Genomic DNA, 21,394 nt, shown 5'->3' on the forward strand with positions numbered 1-21,394 from the left:
TTGGTCACTAGGACATTGCCTGGTCACTAGGACATTGCCTGGTCACATCAGTGCTGCTCGGCACTGCTTCAGAAAGTGCCATAATTGTTTTGGTTTCCTGTTAGCATCTGGTGAAGGCAAGAAACTTGCTTCCCAACCACATTGGTCTGGGTTCAGTCCCACTGCATGGCACCTTGGACAAGTCTCTTCTACCATGGCCTTGGGCCTTGTCAATTGATTTTGTAGATTGAAACTGAAAGAAGCTCCTCATGTACATGTGTATGCATGTGTGTGTGTGTGTGTGTGTGTGTGTGTGTGTGTGTGTTAGAGAAAGATAGAGAGAGTTCATGGCCCCTTGTTCTTGCATGGCATGATCGTTGTAAACAAGTGCCACTGTCATACAGCGATATTCTTCACTTCTAATATTCCATGGAAACATGTCCAACCATAGGGAAATGCTAACTTACTTGAAAACAGGTAAAGATTGGTAACAAGAAGGGCGTCCAGCTATAGAAAATCTGCTTCAATAATATGTTCAAATATGGGAAAGTGGACATCAAAGCCATGTTAATGATGTCTGTTACTCATCAAAATATTTTATTAACTGAATGAATTTTTGCTTTGTTATGGATATAGAGTCAGCTTTTATTTACAGTGCTCTTAGACTATCATCATGAACCCCACTTTCATAGCTGTTCTCATGGAGAGATATGGCTTCCCCTCTTCAGGACATGGAGAAAATACGAGCTCTTCAAGCCATGGCAAAGGTTGCTTGTGTAGGGGGAACAGTATCTCTGAATACAAACTGTTATATGGCGAAGACTCTTCAGTCTTGGCAGACAATTTCTCTAGCTTTTCTAGTTCTAGAGGCACAAGAAAATGCATCCAGGCATCATCACCATCATCATCATCATTTAATCTGTTTTCCATGCTGGAATGGGTTTGACAGAAGCTGCCCATGATCCAATTGTCTGCTTTGGTATGGTTTCTATGGCTGGATGCCCTTCTTAATGCCAACCACTTTACAGGGTGTACTGGGTGCTTTTTATGTGGAACTGGCATGGGTGCATCATACATGGTACCAACACTGGTACCGACATACATGGTACTGACACTTATCTTACATGGCACCAGCACAAGTGCTTTTTAAGTAGCATCAGCACAAATGCTTTTCATGTGACACCAGCATGGGTGCTTTTTATACGACACTGAATCAGATACTTTTTATATCACACAAAAACGGGTGCATTTTATGTGACTCCAGCCTGTTATAAAATGGTTGGCAATAGCAAAAGTATCCAACAGCAAAAAAACAAAAAGTACACTGATAATCAAATGATACACACAACAACAAAGATTGGCCATTGTCTCTGTTGCCGCATGTTCTGAAAGGCTATGATAAGTAGCCAGACACTTGTCATCCGGTCCAAATTACAGAATGGATTATGTTATGTTTCATATATTGATTAATTTTCTCTTTTATAAACATGAACTGAAATGTTAACAAATGAAAAATTGAAATATTATAATGTAATGAATTCATGTAAATATTAGAATTTTAATAATTAAGATCTAATAAAAGGAAATGTATTAGTCTCATAACATTACAAGTTGTAAGACTAACACATACAATCATCATCATTTTAATGTCCACTTTCCCATACTTGCATGGGTCCAATGGAATTCATCGAGGCAAATTTTATACAGCTGGATGCCCTTGTTGTTGCCAACCCTCACTTGTGTTGCTAGCCCCTACCCCACACCAGTAACCCCTGCCTGTGTTGCTACCCCCTCACCTGCATTGCCACCCCCTCACCTGCATTGCCACCCCATCACATATGTTGCTAACCCTCACCCACAATTGCTAAGCCCCATCTGTGTCGCTAACCCTCACTCACATCATTAACTACACCCATGTTGTTAACTCTCACCCACATTGCTACCCCCTCACCTGCATTGCTACCCCCTCACCTGCATTGCCACCCCCTCACCTGCATTGCCACCCCATCACATATGTTGCTAACCCTCACTTGACTCCAGGCAAGATGATATTTCTCTATGACCAAACATGTTTCTTTTACAAAAGTCTAGAAAGGAACATCATCACTTGCATGATGGTGAATCCTATTTTGCAGCCATCATGTGATGTCAAGACAAGGGTGTGCACACACGCAGAGAGGGATAGAGAGAGCTGGGATGGGAGCTCCTTCCAGTTCCTGTCTACTAAGTCTACTTTCAAGGCTTTGGACAGCCTGAGACTGTAGTAGAAGACAATTGCCCAAGGTGCTGCACAGTGGGATTGAACCCCAAGAGCCACATGGTTTGGAAGCAAGCTTAATCTTTTTTTTTAACAATATATCAAAACTGGTAAAAAATATCATATATAAGAGTTCATCTTGAAAACAGTTTCAATAGATATAGGGAAAAAAATCTAAGAAAAGCAATTATCTAAATCTGTTGAACAGGACGAAAATTTGGTTGTATTTGTAACTTTACTGGGTAGTATTTGAAAAATTCTGTATGTATTTCATCATCCAGTAATTAGCTCTGTCCACTAATCAGTATATGATATCTTTTATGTTCAAGAGAAATAAACTTATTTCCTTTTTCTGGTATTGTTACTTTTTCTTTACGACTATTCATCAAACTTGTTTATAAACTTACTTAGAACTGATGACTATGTTAAAAAGGTATCAAAGGTACACTGATAACAAAGATTGAACAGCATGGAAGAAACCAGTATATATATATATATATATACATAGACACACATGTAACAATACTATCCCCCCCCCCCCACCAAGGCTATACAGGACTAACGTCCGCTTTCCATGCTAGCATGGGTTGGACGGTTCAACTGGGGTCTGGGAAGCCCGAAGGCTGCACCAGGCCAGTCTGATCTGGCAGTGTTTCTACAGCTGGATGCCCTTCCTAACGCCAACCACCCCGTGAGTGTAGTGGGTGCTTTTTACGTGCCACCGACACAGGTGCCAGGCGAGGCTGGCAAACGGCCACGAACGGATGGTGCTTTTTATGTGCCACCGGCACGGGGGCCAGGCGAGGCTGGCACGGCCATGATCGGATGGTGTTTGTTACGTGCCACCAGCACGGAGGCCAGTCGATACGGTACTGGCTACGGCCACGTTCGGATGGTTTTCTTATGTGCTACCGCCACTGGTATCACAAAACTACAAATTCCATTGATGTTCATCGATTTTGATTTGATTTTTGAATTTTTGATTTTCACTTGCCTCAACAGGTCTTCACAAGTAGAGTTATGTATCCCAAGATGGAAGGTATGCACAGGTGGACTGACTACGTCCAGGTAGGGGCCATGGGTTATGGCCTCACTTGTCCTGCCGGGTCTTCTCGTGCACAGCATACTTCTAAAGGTCTCAGTCTCTGGTCATTTCCTCGGTGAGACCTATATATATATATATATATATATATATATATATATATATATATATATATATATATATATATAATTTCAACAATTGAGGGCAAAATTAATTAATTATTAATCAATTTCACCAAGTGTTCAGTATGCAAAGGGACCATTCAAGGCGAATTCAAATTATTACATTATATAAAAGGGCTTAGTAAAATAAATTACTTTGCCGCATACTGAACTCATTAGAAATAGCAGCTAAAAAACTTTTCTAAGGCTATTTCTAATACTTAAAGAAAATCTCTCTCATATATAGTGTTTGCTTAATTCAACTCACAAAAGTTTGGGGGTAAGGACATCTAATGAGTTCAGTATGCGGCAAAGTAATTTATTTTACTAAGCCCTTTTATATAATATATATATATATATATTAGATATATATATATACATGTATGTATGTGTGTGTCTATATATATATGATATGTGAATATATATAGATATAGAGACGTGTATGTATGTATATATATAATCTTTTTCTACTCTAGGCACAAGGCCCGAAATTTTTAGGGAGGGGGCCCAGTCGATTAGATCGACCCCAGTACTCAACTGGTACTTAATTTATCGACCCCGAAAGGATGAAAGGCAAAGTCGACCTCGGCGGAATTTGGACCCAGAACATAACAGCAGACGAAATACCACTAAGCATTTTGCCCGGTGTGCTAGCGATTCTGCCATCTTGCCGCCCATATATATATATATATATATGATGGAGTCCCATGACTTAGTGGTTAGGGTATTGCACTCGCAATTGCAAAATTGGGGTTTCGATTCCCAGACTCGGTGTTGCATTGTGTTCTTGAGCAAAGCACTTCATCTCCTGTTGCTCTGCAATCATTTTGTCATCTGACATGTGGCACATAGTCCACCTATACAGGTAATGTCAACTTGATGGAGGGAATGAGCTTTTGTGTACACAGGCATTTGATCACCATCACCAAATGATCTGTGTGGTTGCTCGGCAAGAAATTGCTGAACCCTCATTTGTCATCTAACGACAGGAGAATCCATGATAGTCTATATATATATATATATATATAAAAAAAAAAAGCACCATCCGAACGTGGCCGATGCCAGACCCCTCTGGCACCTGTGCAGGTGGCACGTAAAAAACACCCACTACACTCGCGGAGTGGTTGGCGTTAGGAAGGGCATCCAGCTGTAGAAACACTGCCAGACTAGACTGGAGCCTGGGGCAGTCCCTAGCTACCCAGACCCCGGTCGGAACCGTCCAACCCGTGCTAGCGCGGAAAGCGGACGTTAAACGATGATGATGATGATGATAGGCGCGGGAGTGGCTGTGTGGTAAGTAGCTTGCTAACCAACCACATGGTTCCGGGTTCAGTCCCACTGCGTTGCAGCTTGGGCAAGTGTCTTCTGCTATAGCCCCGGGCTGACCAATGCCTTGTGAGTGGATTTGGTAGATGGAAACTGAAAGAAGCCTGTCGTATATATATATATATATGTATGCGTGTGTGTCTGTGTTTGTCCCCCTTGACAACCGATGCTGGTGTGTTTACGTCCCCGTCACTTAGCGGTTCGGCAAAAAGAGACCGATAGAATAAGTACTGGGCTTACAAAGAATAAGTCCCGGGGTCGATTTGCTCGACTAAAGGCGGTGCTCCAGCATGGCCACAGTCAAATGACTGAAGCAAGTAAAAGAAGAAGAAAGAAGATATATGGTGAGATAGGGAGATGCACGCACGTGCGCACACATGCATGTGGAGTACATACCTATGAGACAAAAGAAACATCATTGTTAGGATGACTAGTCTTCTCTCTCAGATTATAATTGTTATTGTTCATTGTGAGTCTTAGAACTCCTCCAGAACATAATTTCTCAGAGAATTGGAATGAAATACCTACTGATATTGATGAATGTAGGAATGAACCAATTGACCCTTTATTAGTCATGCAGCCCAACTCGTTCTAGTAATTAGATTTTGGAAGTTAATTTTTTTTTTATTATACATATAATGAAATATTTACAAAAGTTAGTGTATTGACAAAACTGTGTCAGTATTTTAAAAGAGAAATATTTAAAAAATGACAGAACAAAAAGTAAAAGAAAAGCAAGAGAGACAAAGCCTAACAACTTGTCTGTATTTAAATATGATCAAGTCCCCTATTTTTTCATCATAATCATCATCATTTAACATCTGCCTCCCATGCTGGTGTATAGAAACAAAGCTACATTATGTGTGTCAACATTTTAAATATGTACATATGTGTAAGACACCCGCTGTTTTTGTCCTGTTATTACTATTATTGTTTTTTGTATTTATATTCGTGTGGCATCGTCCGTTTTTCTGTCCTTGTTTCGTATACATTTGATCCTTTTTCCAAGAAATCTAATGCTCGTAGCTTAGTTTTTCCTTGGGGCTGCCCAGATCGGAGCGATCTCAAGATTAATCAGCCGAAATTGCGAGGATGATCCGGTTCTTGACTGAAGATTGAAGGCTTCGAATGTCCCGTCCGTGTTTTTTGTATCGTCTTCTAAATGTTTTACGTTCTTGTCCCAGTTTGTATTTTTCTACATATAATATATATATATATATATAACCAAATCAAAATAGATGAACATCAATGGAATTTGTATCTTTGTGGTACCAGTACCGGTGGCACACAAGAAAACCATCCGAACGTGGCCGTAGCCAGTACCGCATCGACTGGCCTCTGTGATGTGGGCACATAACAAACACCATCCGATCGTGGCCGTCCGCCAGCCTCATCTGGCACCTGTGTCGGTGGCACATGAAAACACCATCCGAAGACCCGGCAAGACTAGTCAGGCCATAACCCGTGGCCCCTACCTGGGACGTAGTCAGTCCACCTGTGCATACCTTCCTTCTTGTGACACTTGTGAAGACCTGTTGAGGCAAGTGAAAATCAAATCAAAACAAATCAAAATAGATGACATCAATGGAATTTGTATCTTTGTGGTACCAGTGCCGGTGGCACACATCACCGAACGTGGCCGTAGCCAGTACCGCATAGACTGGCCTCCGTGCTTTGGGGACGTAACAAACACCATCCGATCGTGGCCGTCCGCCAGCCTCATCTGGCACCTGTGTCGGTGGCACATAAAAACACCATCCGAGCGTGGCCGTCTGCCAGCCTTGTCTGGCACCTGTGTCGGGGCACATAAAAACACCATCCGAGCATGGCGTTTCGCCAGCCTCGTCTGGCACCTGTGTCGGTGGCACATAAAATCACCCACTACACTCTCGAGTGGTTGGCGTTAGGAAGGGCAATCCAGCTGTAGAAACACTGCCAGATCTGACTGGCCTGGTGCAGCCTTCGGGCTCCCCAGACCCCAGTTGAACCGTCCAACCCATGCTAGCATGGAAAACGGACGCTAAATGATGATGATGATGATGATGATGATATGTATGTGTGTACATATTTATACACACATAAAGGTGGCAAACAAAAAACCCAAAATGTTTTTGGTATCTTATTTGCCAACTTTTAAAGAGAAGTGTAACCAAGCTAGGTGTGAGTACAATGAAATAGTTGTACACAAACCAGTTATTTATTTACATTTAGCTCGAAACTTATTTGATAATAGCAGTAGCAATTCTTTCACACCAAGGAGAAAATGATTAATTTTCTTTTTGTGATGGATATGTTTTTCATAGTCAATATCAACAGATGAACCATCCATTTATGGAAAGTGAAATGAGGAACAGTACAAAACATGAATTCACTTTAGGACATGGCAACAGAAAGGGCATCTGGCCATAGAAGATCTGCCTCAATGAATTATTCATAGAGAAGTGGTGGTTAAAAACAATGATGATGCAGATGATAATGAATGGGACAATATCCAAATATATTCTCAAGAAGAAAGAAAAGAAACATCTCACATTCTTGATGACAACCTGGTCAGCGATTCTAAGAGCCATAAAGTGGGTACTGAGCAAAATAATATTACATGGGCTCTGGAAAGCTGTGTTGTGTTCTGATATTAAGGCCGCTTGAAACCCAGGTATTTTGTGATATAATTTGGTTGAAAGCTGACAGCAATCATTTCCAATAAAAGTGGTCTTGTGTGTTTGAATACTGAAGACACATCAGCTGAATAGAACAATTTGATTCTCAGTAATTGTTTCTCATTACTTGAAATACAATTATTTTCATGACTTTAATCAGAAATTACTCTGAGACTTGTCTTTCTGCTGGAAACTACAACCATTTCAGCAACAAAAGCAATGGTAATATATCTTTGATCATATCACTTCAATGGTGCTACATTGGCTACAAGTGCAGAATGGACACAGTGGAAAACTACGTTCCTAAATTTTCTTAAAAGTGCATTGTTTTTTAAAATAAGAATAATTGAGATAGTAGATCTGTATTACAGTGATCTGTATAGCTGATGACTAGCGGCAAATTTTGCAGTATTTGGGTTAAGCTTTTATAAAAGAAGTTGTAAATCTCCACAATGTACCACTTTTGTTTGATTTATATTATTATTAAAATTTTGGGTTATTGTACTGAAGGCCATCTCCACTACATAGGATGATGGTAAAGTAATGATAAAATAGCTTGGCTTCATTTCACAATAAAGGAAATTTCATACTGCATTATAACATTTCACAGAAGCCTTGGTTTTCAAAAATCATTTCATTTTGTTTCCATTTGTCATTTTCTAACACAATGATGGTTTCCTTCAATCCAATTTTTTGTTCTTCCATTCTTCCATATAATTGGGTTCCATTCTAGGCACCTTATGGTATACATTTGGTTAACAGTCGAAAGCCATCATTTGTAATAAAAGTTGGTTGCTCATAGACTTGCATACATGAATACTGTTGTTGACGTTTTGAGTTGAATGGAACAATTTGATTCTCAGCAACTGTTTCGTGTTAAAACAGGTCAAAAGAAAGTACAACCATAGAATTTACACATGTGAGATGGTTACATTGAATAGGATGAAATAAATGTGCTTATTAATTCATAATTTCTTTTCTTTCTTATGACTCTCACGAAATAGATTTCGTTTTCAATTATTTATTTTCTTGTTAGCAACACTTTTGGAAATTTATTTTCTTAGATATTATTTTTAATATCAATTATTTAGTTATTTTGCTTTTAGATTTTAGTTTTTTCTTACTGTTATGAGCCAGTATGAAAATGGTGAAAATGGTTCAATTAGAACCACCACTTATAAAAAAAAAATGGCAATATGGATTGCAATATGGATTTACTCTCAAACCATTGGTGATGCATGTCTCCTTTCTGTGAAACTATGAAGTCATTACAGCTAAAAGACTACTTTTCAAAAAAGCAACAAGGGGGAAAGTGCATACATTACAGTTAGAAAATATGAAGGTGGTATTGAAAGATATCTACTCAAATTCACACCCGATTGCCTTCATATAAAATATAATTATAGCTAAATGTGGGAAAGCTACAGAATTGGAGTGACATTAATGATACCTTCTGTGGCTGAACATCTTACTATGGTCCTTAAAGTAGCTACAGATGTTTTTTAATTGATTCCTCTCAGTAATAACAGAATATCTTACTGAACTGAGGAAATAAGGAAAGATATTGAAAGTCAGCTTGTATATGAAATTTCAAAAGACTCAATGAACAAACTGTATAGGACAATGAGAAATTTTATTGATGGCCTATAGACATTTTATTAAAGAAAGGAAAATCTATGAAGAAACACTTTCTTAAATTGTTGACAACAAAGGATCAAACAGTTTTCCAATTATCAAGAATTTACATTGAAACTAACTATGTCTCTTTTGGCAATATGATATCATGTACAGGTGATGGCGTGTGTACCATCTATGACAGGTTGCCAAGCTGCTCTGGTGTCATATGTGAAAAAGGAAATACCTAATGTATAGGCAATTCACTGCATAATTCACTAATTATCATCAGCACTTTGTCATGTGTAGTAGAGCAGCTGTCTTCAAGTAATTTTTGCTGTTAACAAAAATTAAGTCTTGGACTAGGAACACTAAGTTACTCTGCCAATTATTTGAACAGAATAGTGACAATTTTGTAAGCTGCTGCCTCCACTCTAAAGTTCATTGGTTTTGGCTGCCAGCAAGGTTTTGTTTGAAATGTGCCTTCCAGCTTTATAGCATTGCTGTTGGAATTTTATATATAAAATCATGAAGACCAACTAGTAAAAGATATCGGTTTTATTCATGGAGATATAACTTGCTTAGCTGGTATTTATGACAAAATGAAAACTGTTGCATCTTATCCTACAAGATTTATCATTGATAATGATTAGTTAATGAAAATGTTGGTTACATTTCCTTTTATAAGCTATATTTGTAGGCTTCAGCAACTTCCTCATTTAACAAGCCTCAAATTTTTCAAAACAAACAAAGAGAAATTTTAGCATGTATTTTACCTTGTTTTCAAGGTAGAAGATAGATCTTTAGAGATTAGATTCTAGGTCTTAATGGGTTTAAATTCACATAAGTATCTCATGCTCCTTTGGTCCATTCAGCCTAGGAGGGTTGCAAGAGCAGTGTCTTCAAGTACCTCCTACAAAACGTTCTACCAGAAGCAACTATTGTTAGACTTTCCTGCTGGATTCTCAAGTATGACCAACTGAGACTATGGATATTATTCAGCCATTTCATTCTTGATCCACCCCTAGGTCTCTGCTGGTGGGCTTGGCCTGATGTATCCATCTTGTGATTGCTTCTTGCAACATTCTAATCACATATCTGTATTACCGGAGCTGTAACCTCTTAATGTGGCAAAGTAATGATTCATTATGGAGAGATTCCTTGATCTCTGAGCTGTGCACCTGTCTTCTTAGGTTTCATTCAGAATTATTTTCTTATAGGTGTGAACATTGTGAAGTTCTGATTTGATTTGATTTTTCTTATGATCTGTGTCATAAAAATAAAATGGCATTAATATTTTCATTAATAATCATGTAGGATTATTAATGATTGGTTTGGTCTCATTATTGTCAATAATAAAGGCAGTGTGCTGACAAGAGAGCTTCACTTACAATGCCTTTGGATTTTTTTCCCCCTTAACCACTTTATGTTTTAAGGTCAAATTCTGCTATGTCATCCTTGCCTTTCATCCTCTGGAGTTTGATAAAATTATGTACCAGTTGAGTACTGTAAGTAATACACTTAACCATCTCCAGTTCATGTGTTGTGTCTGTTAGAAATGGTCACTACTGCTATTATTTTATAAGGTACATTTTCATCATGCTTATGTAACGTGCTTTATTTTACAATATTTTTCATACTTGTCACATGCAAATCATTTTACAATGTTCATGGATATATTTTGCTTTTTCTCAGGTACCCAATGTAAAAATTGATGCGACAAAACTTAATCCTGAAGAATTAGGGAAGCTTTATACTGATGTAAAAATGTGGAAAAATAAACAAGATCACATTAATGCTAAATTGGAAACCATGAAAAGGTAAACATTTTAACCTATGGCTTATGTCATATTTCAGTATAACATTTTGTTTCAAAATTAGTCCCCCCTTAATACAAGGTACTCCAAATCATATGCAAGATGCTGTCTACCAGACTGGCCACACCATTCTGATATATAGAAATGGATGTAGATGGTGATAGCAATACTGCTGTTGCATAAGAAGTTTTGTCTATATTTATTCATCTCAACATACATGATATAGTGAGGGAGAAAATAGATCTTTATTGTACAGAGGATAACTGAGAGTTCCTGCATGATAATCTGCTAATAGCAACTGACCTAATCTTTGACTGGTGCAAGACCCCAGCTAAAAAAAAGAATGATGTGATAGTGGAACAACTTTGTAGATTGAACCATACATGCTCTATCTACAAAGCTGTGAAATATCTTATTTTGGTAGGTTAGGATCAAATCCAATGGAAAGAGTTATAACCCACTAGATTGCTGTCCATGTTCTATGGTTCTTCATAGATAGAGTTATCTTTCTACCTATGAAGAATCATACATTAGATTATTTTAGCATGGAAGGAATGAATGAACAGGAGCAACATCAAGGAGCAACATCAAGTTGCACAAGAGGAGCTAGGTGTCAGGTATACTTAACTACGGGAGAAACCTAAAGTAAGAAGTTTGTCAATGTTCTAAGGCATGAAGGTCAGAGATGTGAGATATTGTGGATTGTCAGGCAGTGTGTTACTGAAAATTGATGTCTTTGGTGAGAAGTGTATTGAGAATGACAGTGGAGTTCTTGATCTTACTGATGCTGAAAAGGAAGGAAGCATAGGAGTGCCATTTTGTGAGATTACTCAATGTGGAAATGTTTGGGAAAAAGAAGGCCTATTCTAAGTGCGACCTACATAGGACCTACATTGATTATAAAAACAGTTCCTGGTCCATCAGGAATCATCACTAAAATGCTTAAAGTGTGAGTAGGGCATGCATAGTCAGTCAGGTGGCTCAAGACGATACCATACCTACTGACTTGTGTAGCAGCAAAGCAGCATCTTTAACTGCTACAAAGGTAAAGGTGATGCTTTATAGAGAGGTAATTACAAAGGAATCAAAGTGTTAGACCAAATTATGAAAGTCACAGAAAGAGATATAGCTCAGCTAGTTAGGATGAGAATTAACCTTGATGAAACTCATTTTGACTTTGTGCCTGAGAAGGTTTTTAGCTGCCCTCTTCTTAATGAGCTGAAGTACTTAGTCAGGAGTAAGCCTCTCCTACCTGGCGTTGTTGACTTTGAAAATGCCTTCAACAGGATTCCCTGCTCTGATCTCGTGGTTGCTGAGGAGGCTAGATTTAATTGAATGGTTTGTGAGAGCAGTACAAGCCATGTACAGAGATGGTGAATACTTAACATGCATTCAGCAACAGATCTCAGGGTCCAGCATGGGATTTATTAGGGCTCAGCCCTTAGCTTCCACTTGTTCATTGTAGTTCTCCAAACCAAAACAGAGGAGTTATGATCGTGGATTCTCTTATGTTGACGACATTCTTAAATTGAAATTAGCAGAAGATTTAGGGAGGCCATAGGAGACTATATTGGACCATTGGTGTCCAGTACAGTCTACCTACCCTATCCCCTTTTGTACTGCCTGTCATTTTACTGAGTCTATGTCATTGCTCTATCTTTTGGTCATTGCCTTATTTTGGTCATGTTATCTTGAGTATATATTCCTATCTTGGTATACTGAATACCTTTATCACTTTACCCCCCTCTCATTGTCCTCTAATCACATATTGCTGTCATTCCTGTCTCTGCCTTTCATACCCCTAGCACTTATTCCTCTCATCCTGTGAAGAGGTTGACAAGCAAGCAGAAATGTGGAGTTGGGTCATCCATAAATAGTTCAGCTTAAGTCAGCGCTAGAAGAAAAACGACTCTTTGGTTTGAAGACGAAAGGTGTTCTTCCATCAGGATAATGCTTGGCCACATACAGTGTGGATGACATTCCAAAGGCTGGAGCAGTTTGAATGGGAAACGATAACCCTCCCACCGTATTGGCCAAACAATTCCCATCTGATTATCATTTATTCCACATTCTTCAAAATTGTTTGGAAGGGAGAAATATGAATTCTATAGACGAGGTCAGAACAGTACTGGAAGAGTATTTTTTTTGTCATGGACAAGTGAATTTTGGATGAGGGGCCTTGCAAGTGTACCAGAGAGATGGAAGAGCATTGTAGAAAATGAAGGAGAGTATATTTTAGATTAAAAAAGAACTTTATCTTAATCTTGAAAAATAGAAGTATAAAAAGACCACATTATTTATGGGATGATCCAATGCACACACACACACACACACACACACACACACACACACACACACACACACACATAAATAGAGAGTCAGATAGATCTATGTGGGCCAGGCAAAATGGCTGTTAAGAAGAAAATTTGCTATTGCAGGATCAAGTTTATATTTGTATCAAACCAAACTTAATGCCTATATGTTTTTAAACTGATGAGAGAGAAGACTCTAAATATAGTAACTTTTGTTGTTGTTTTTAACCCAAATGTTACAAGAAATAATAAAAGTAATTATTGTCATTTTTTTTCCCTTGCTTTTAATTCTTAGACAGAATGATGCATTGTGGAGGGAAGTGGCATCACTGCGACAGAAACACAAGCAGCAGCAGCAGATAGTGAACAAAGTAAGCCTCTCTTTCCTTTATTTATCAACACACTCATGTAACCATTGGTGTATTGTCAGTATTTTTTTGACTTTGTCACAAGTGTGAAATAGATCTGGAGAAATTACAATTGTAAATTCATTCACCTACTTCTGATTATCATTGCCTTCACAACCAGCAACACTATCACCATTACAACTGTCACCAACAATCACCACTATTTTGTTGTTGTTTTAACCCCAGATCAGGCTCTGATTGGGTAGATTAGATCTTTGATTAACACTTTAGCATTTAAACTGGTAATATCCAACCAAAATATTTTATCAATTTTATGTTCAAACGAGCCAGATCCAGCCTCTCACACTTAGCCTACAATGTAGTTCTAAAAATAAACAATCAGATCATTGAAATCTCAAAGCTATGAGATAATCCATGATTAATTCAAAGCAATTTGAATAAATAAGCATTACATTTGACAGAATAATTTGAATACTGAAGGGAAAGGCTTTCTGTTATGACCATCCCAGTTTTTTTTTTTGTGTATCAGGGACTTCCGTTTTTAAGACGTTATGATGTGATCTCAGCAAGATGTAGCTGCTATTTCTAGCAGGTTAAACAATGACTCAGTGACTCTTTTCATTCTTTTCATCATTAACATTCAACATCCATTTTTATGCTGAAATGGGTTGGACAGCTTGACAACAGGTATTGGTGTGTTTACATCCCAATGTCTCAGAGGTCTAGCAAAAGAAACTGAGAAATAAGTATCAAGCTTAAAAAAGAAAATGACTTCTGGGTTAATTCATTTGACTAAAAAACTCAGGGCAGTGCCCCAGCATGGCCACAATGTGAAGACTGAAAGAAGCAAAAGATTAAAAGAGTAAAGAATTTAAGGTTTCCTCAAATTACTGATCAGTTTCAAATTCCCATCTACGTTCATTATTTATTTCACTGATGTTAAGAAGCACCACTGATTTTATTGTCATAGTCAGGCAACTGAAGTGCTACTGTCACTATTTTCATAGTCAACTGCAAGAAGAGTACTCAGCTAAGAATAAACCATTATCCTTGGCATTTGTTGACCTAGAGAAAGCCTTTGATAGAGTACCAAGAAGCACTATTAATGCTATTTTCATAATCAGGCAACTGCAAGAGAAGTGTACTTGCTAAGAACAAACCATTATATTTGGCATTCATTGATCTAGAGAAAGCCTTCAATAGAGTACCCTGTTGTGTGATATAGTGGACTCTAAGGAGGCTAGGGGTAGATGAGTGGCTTGTGAAAGCTACACGGGCCATGTACAGAGATGCTGTCAATATGTGAGAGTTAATCATGAGTGCAGTGAAGAATTTGGTGTACAAGTAGGCTTTCAAGGCTCAGTCCTAAGTCCCCTCCTTTTCATCATTGTCCTCCAGGTCATAACAGGAATTCAAGACCGGCAGCCCCTGGGAAATATATGCTGACAATCTTGCCCTCATAGCAGATTCTATATAAGAGCTAGAAAAGAAATTCCAGGTGTGGAAGCAAAACCTGGAATTTAAGGGCCTTAAGGTTAACTTAGCAAAGACGAAGATCTTAGTAAGCTAGAAAACAGACAAGACCCAACCCCCTTCAGGTAAGTGGCACTGCTCGATTTGTAGAAAAAGTGTAAGCAGGAGCTCCATACAGCATACCCGGGGTAAGCTATGAACCCACAAGAGGCGCAGTGGAATAATAGGAAAGTGTTTGTATGTGGAAGATGCAAAGGAACCATAAAAACTACAGATACTCGGGGAAATTGATTGTCCCAGATGCTCCAGTGACTCATTAGAGATAGTGGATAATTTCTGCTACCTTGTTATTAGTAGTTAGGGACGATGTACAGAGATTGTAATAGCTAGAATAAGAATAAGATGTTGGCTACGAAAGGTTTCTTGCTCTGAGTGAAAGGAAGATTGTATGATGCATGTATACGGACAGCAATTATACATGGTAGTGAGACATGGTCCTGAATGCAGAGGGCATATGAAGGCTAGAGAGGAATGAGGCTAGTATGTAAATATACATGTTTAACAGTGCTAGTGTATTGAGAGAGAAGTTAAGCATAAGAGGAATTAGATGCAGTGTGCAAGAGAGAAAACTGTGCTGGTTTGGTCATGTGATATGGATGGATGCTGATAGCTCCATAAAGAAGTGCCAATCTCTCAAAGAAGATGGAACATGTTGAAGAGGGAGACCCAGGAAGATATGGGATGAAGTACTGAAGGACAACCTCAGGGCACTGAACCTTTCAGATGAGATGATGAAGGCCCGAGATGCCTGGTGCCTTGCTGTTCTCAAGTAGACCTATACTCCACGACAGAAGTGTTAAGGCTGCTTCCTCTGGTGAAGAGAATTGGCCTTCAAGAGTCCTGTGCTGGTGCCACATAAAAGCATGCAGCACACACTGCAAAGTGGTTGGTATTAGGGAGGGAATCCAGCCATAGAGACAATACTAAGTCAGACTGGAACCTGGTGCAGCTCTCTGACTTACCAGCTCTGGTCAAACCGTCCAACCCATGTCAGCACAGCAAATGGACATTAAATGATGATGATGCAGATGAAGTTCCAGATATGGAAGCTTCTCTAAGTCCCATTACCAGATGGATCAAGGTGGCTGCTGAAATCAGCTCTGCGTCAAACCGTCCAACATGTCAGCACAGCAAATGGACATTAAATGATGATGATGCAGATGAAGTTCCAGATATGGAAGCTTCTCTAAGTCCCATTACCAGATGGATCAAGGTGCTGCTGAAAGCGAATTTTGTATCAGGTGGAATGGGTTCAAGGGAGAAATGTCTCACACCTAGCTAGAAGAAGTCTTGGTCTTTTATCTTCATAACTCAACATCAAATTCACTGTATAGGATAGGGTCAGATAGAATTTGGTGAAGCAGATTTTCTAGGGCTGATGCCCTTCCAGTCACTGATCCTCACTTGTTACCAAACAAGATATTTGTTCCATGTTTGTCATGGAAGACTGGAAAAAAACAACAACATTGCTTGTATGACACTGATGCCCATTCTACAGTTATCCATATTATGTTATGGCATAACTATATACAAATATATGTGCATGTGTACATACATTCATACAAGCATTACATACATAAATACATGAGCGCACGCACGCACACACACACACACACACACACGATGGGCTTCTTTCAGTTTCTGTCTACCAAATCCACTCAAGGCTTGCTTTGGCATGCTTTCTATAGCTGGATGCCCTTCCTAATGCCATCTACTTTAATAGAGTGTAACTGGGTGCTTTTTCCATGGCACTGGCACAAGTGAGGTCACTATGTAGCTTGCAAAACAAAGAAAAAGCACCCTTATCCTCAACTGAGTGAGGTTGCAGTAAAGAGGGAAGTAGCTTGATGCTTGGTGTTGAGGGCTTGATAGGGGAATGGGAACAGGCGTGTTGCTGTTGAGGAGATACATGGTTACTCTGACGTTACATAAATGTGGTTAGAAATAGCAGGAAAGAAAGATAAAGATGGTGATAACAAGATGTTAGGGTACAAAAAAAAAGGAGCAGAAGTTTAGTTTGTAAGAGTGTGAAGGGAGAGTGGTATATGGTTAGTGATGGGGGTAGATGTGAGTGTAGTGAATGATGGATAAGGGTGAAGGTGTGGTCACCAATGTTGTTGAAAAAGCAACGAACCAAGAAAATGTATAGTCATGTTGGATGGAGGTTTGTTTCGTGAACAGTTAAGTTTTAAGTTCATTCCATAAAGGATCAATGGAGAATCTTGCCTCTCACAATATAGAAACATTTCTCATGGTACCAGCAGAGAAAATGGTAAAATTGTTGCTCCAGAAGATAATGAGGGAGATGTATTGGAACAGCCACAGCAGCTGTTCCAGTACATTATGGAGCTCACACCTGTGGATAGCAATCTCTGCTCTGATAGTGGTGAGCAGGGATATGATCTGGGGGCCGAGAACTTTGGAGGTTTCAACTGCCACAGGCTTGGCTATAAACTGTTGGAGAGTGACTGATACCTTGAAGGTGTGGTCAGTGGGGAATAGTTTAGAGGGAAGGTGAAAAAAATAGTAGATCAGGAAGGAGGAGGTAGCAAACTGTAGATTGATGAGAACTGGGGCAGGAGTGTTTGGTGGTGAGGGAAAGAGATGCACTGTGGCAGACATGACAGTCAGAATTATAGAGGGGTGGATAAGGTGGGTGGTAGTGGGGGGTTTTGATGGCATTATATGAGAGGATGTTGAGGATGATAACTGATGTGAGATGGTGTTAAAGATGAGGGAATGTTTGAAAATGTTGAATTGGTACCATTGAAATTTTATTTATTTTTTTTAAAATTATTTTTGTTTTTGTTCTCCACAGCTTATCCAACTGCTGGTGACTTTCATCCAACACAACCGAGGTTTACCAAATGTCAAAAGACAGCTGCCAAGAATGATTGAGGATGCTTCAGAACCTCAAGAAACAGTTGTAGTGCCTGCCAAGAGAGCTTGTTTTCAGAAACAGCTCTCTATTGAAGAGAATGGAGATCTCCCAACTTCACAAACAGTAAGGGTTTTCTTTTAAAGATTCTTCTTTTTCAAGGTGTTATTGTTTTCTTTCTTGTTGATAGATTAACCTTTTAGCATTCAAGCTGGCCATATCTGGCCAAATAGTCTACCTGTTTTTATGCTCAAACCAGCCAGATCTGGCCTTTCACACCTACAATGTCCTAAAAATAAATATATCACATCATTGAAATCTCACAGCTACATTATAATGCAGGATTAATTAAAAGCAATATAAATAAATAAGCATTACATTTGACAGAGTAATCTAAATCCTAAAGGGTTAAAGATTAAAATGCCTGATGTCAGTTGTTTATTTAAGAATCTATCACCAAGACTTTAGCCTAGACTTGACAGCATCAAGTATTTAATACAAACCATCATCAACATCATCATCTTTTTGGACGGTTTGACTTAGGTCTGGAGAGCCAGCGGCTGCACCAGGCTCCAGTCTGATCTGGCAATGTTTCTACAGCTGGATGCTCTTCCTAACGCCAACCACTCCAAGAGTGTAGTGGGTGCAAGCCAGTCAGGTAGGCCTGGCATCGATCCCGTTTGGATAGTGCTTTTTATGTGCCACCAGCACGGGAGCCAGTCGGGGGGTAGTGGCATCAGCCACGTTTGGATGGTGCTTTTCACGTGCCACCGGCAGGGAGCCAGTCGGGTGGTCCTGGCATCGATCACATTCGAATAGTGCTTTTTAAATGTCACTGGCACGGGAGCCAGTCAGAGGATACTGGCATTGGCCATGTTTGGATGGTGCTTTTTATGTGCCACCTCCATGGGGGCCAGTCAGGTGGTCCTGGCATTGATCACATTCGAATAGTGCTTTTTATGTACCACCGGTGTGGGAGCCAGTCAGTGGGTACTAGTATTGGCCATATTCAGAAGGTGATTTTATGTGCAATGTATGCCAGTCGATGGAAATCGACATGGTAGGTACTACTATGTGTGCACTGGCACGGGAACCAGTTAGAGGACACTGGCATTGACCACATTCAGATGATGCATTTTATGTGCCACTGGAACGGGAACCAGTGAGGAGGCACTGGCCACAGCTACGATTTTGGTTTTACTTGACTCAACAGGTCTTCTCAAACTTATCATATTGCCTGACACATCAGGGGTACTCTTAAATGGGTTGGACATACAACACTGGCATCGGCCATGACTGCGATTTCACTTTAGTTGCCAGGTCTTCTCAATCACAGCATATCTCCAAAGGTCTCGGTCTCCTGTCATTGCCTCTGTGAGGCCCAGTGTTCAAAGTTCATGCTTCACCACCTCATCCCATGTCTTCCTGGATCTACCTCTTCCACAGGTTCTTTCCACAGTTAGGGAGTGACACTTTCTCACACAGCTGTTCTCATCCATATGTAACACATAACCACACCAGCGCAGTTGTCTCTCTTGCATACCACATTTGATGCTTCTTATGCCCAACTTTTCTCTCTGGGCGTTTACACTCTGTCATGCATGCACACTGACATTACACATCCAGCAAATCATACTAGCTTCATTTCTTTCAAGCCTACGCATGTCCTCAGCAGTTGTGTCCCATGTTCAGTTCATGGCTGTTTCCTGTGTATAGCATGCAGTTAACACATGCATCATACAGCCTACCTTTCATCCTGAGTGAGAGGCCCTTAGTTACTAGCAGACGTAGGAGCTCCCTGAACTTTACCCAGGCTATTCTTATTCTAGCTGCTATACTCTCAGAGCAACCACCCCCACTATAGACTTGGTCGCCTAGGTAGGAGAAGCTATTAACTTCTAGTTTTCCCCACCTGGCATGTGATGGAATCTGTTTACTGTACATCTTCAGTATTTGTTGCCTCTGTGCTTCTGCCACACACAAAAACTATCTTCCTTGTTAACCTTCCTTTGATATTGCAGCACCTCTTATGTGTCCATAGCTTACACTGGGTACATCATATGGAGTTTTTGCCCATGTTTTTTCTACAGATCAGGCAGGGCCATCTACCCGAAGGGGTTTGTGATTTGCAGCCTTCCTACTTACTAAGACTTTGGTTTTTGCTAGGTTAACCTTAAGGCCCTTCAATTCTAGACCTTGCTTCCACACCCTGAACTTGATCTCTAGTTCTGGCAAGGTCATTAGCATAGAGGAGCTCCCAGGGGCAGGCTGTCTTATAAATATGTATGTATATTATCCTTGAAATGTATGATGCCACAAATTGGTATACACAATGGTGTAATAAGAAGCCAATAAATGAGCTTCTGTGTGGGCACTCAACCTTCTAGAAATAACAGCCAAATCCCCCTCAAATTGTATCTAATCATAATGTTATATAATGTTGTCCTGGATGTAACTTTGAAATGTTGGATTTGATTAACAGCTGGAAGGGTTAACTCAGGGCTAAACTATGTCAGCTTTTTAAAATTGGATTTCAATTAAAGAGAAAAAAATATATTGACATAACGACCCTGTCAGAACACAAGATATTTGTCAGTAAATGATTTTCCTTTGTGCAATGAATGTCTTAGTTCAACTTCGATGTTAATGAAAAGCAAGACCACCATGAAGCCCCTTCACATTCTTAGGTCAAGAACATACTATAATCAACTTTTCCCCCCTGTATGTTCGATGAAATAATTAAGTACTAATGATTTGTAACTATGCCCATTTCTGAAATTTGTGGCCTTGTGCCAATGTTAAAAGTTAATTTGATTTTCGAAGAGCTTTCATTATGCTACCTTGCCATAATTACAGTCATTTATCTCTTACTAGTCATTAGAATGTGGCCATGTTGGGGCATTGCCTTGATAGGTTTAGTCAAACAAATTGATCCCAGCACTTATTTTTTTAAAGTCTGGTACTCTTGTTGGGGAAAGAAACAAAGCACCCAGCCCTGATTGTCACTCAGTCATTGAAGAATAAGCTCTCTCTCTCTCTCTCTCACACAACACACACACACACACACAAAAGCTTCTACACAATTTGACATTCATTTATTTTGACATATAAAGAACATGATGAAAACATATTTTTTCCAAACTGAGATTAGGCAAGATGTTCATATAGGAAAAAGATAACTGTTATTTAAACATAATAATACTGCCTTAGTCTTTGAGATTGATGCTTTTGGAGAAACCCCTGAAACCCGAGCTAATATTTACAAAGGTTATTGACATAGTATTGCTTTGTTTATATGATATAAAGAATTATATATTTTAAATCCTTGCCCTGTAAATGCTTCAGTCACAGATTGTTGAAATATTAGAACAAATGTGAAGGCATGTGGCCTGATGGTTAGGTGTATTAAGCTCACAAAACATAAGGTCATGGGTTCGATTCTTTGAGTGG

General features: G+C 39.3%; 1 protein-coding gene across 6 annotated transcripts in view; it reads left to right on the top strand.

Moving 5' to 3' along the window:
- LOC115210910 (heat shock factor protein) overlaps positions 1–21,394 on the top strand; it is a 168,973-nt gene that overhangs the window by 107,605 nt on the left and 39,974 nt on the right. For all 6 annotated transcript variants that reach the window (XR_003881455.2, XR_004998604.1, XM_036501734.1 and 3 more), the window contains exons 4-6: positions 10,732–10,856; positions 13,461–13,536; positions 17,885–18,070. Coding sequence is in view for 4 of the 6 variants with exons in the window: in XM_036501734.1 (XP_036357627.1) it covers positions 10,732–10,856; positions 13,461–13,536; positions 17,885–18,070 (387 nt within the window). In the remaining 2 variants the exon portion in view is untranslated. The remainder of the gene's footprint in view (positions 1–10,731; positions 10,857–13,460; positions 13,537–17,884; positions 18,071–21,394) is intronic.

Source organism: Octopus sinensis, linkage group LG4 (assembly GCF_006345805.1).
Source record: "Octopus sinensis linkage group LG4, ASM634580v1, whole genome shotgun sequence".
In the NCBI taxonomy this organism is placed as follows: domain Eukaryota; kingdom Metazoa; phylum Mollusca; class Cephalopoda; order Octopoda; family Octopodidae; genus Octopus; species Octopus sinensis.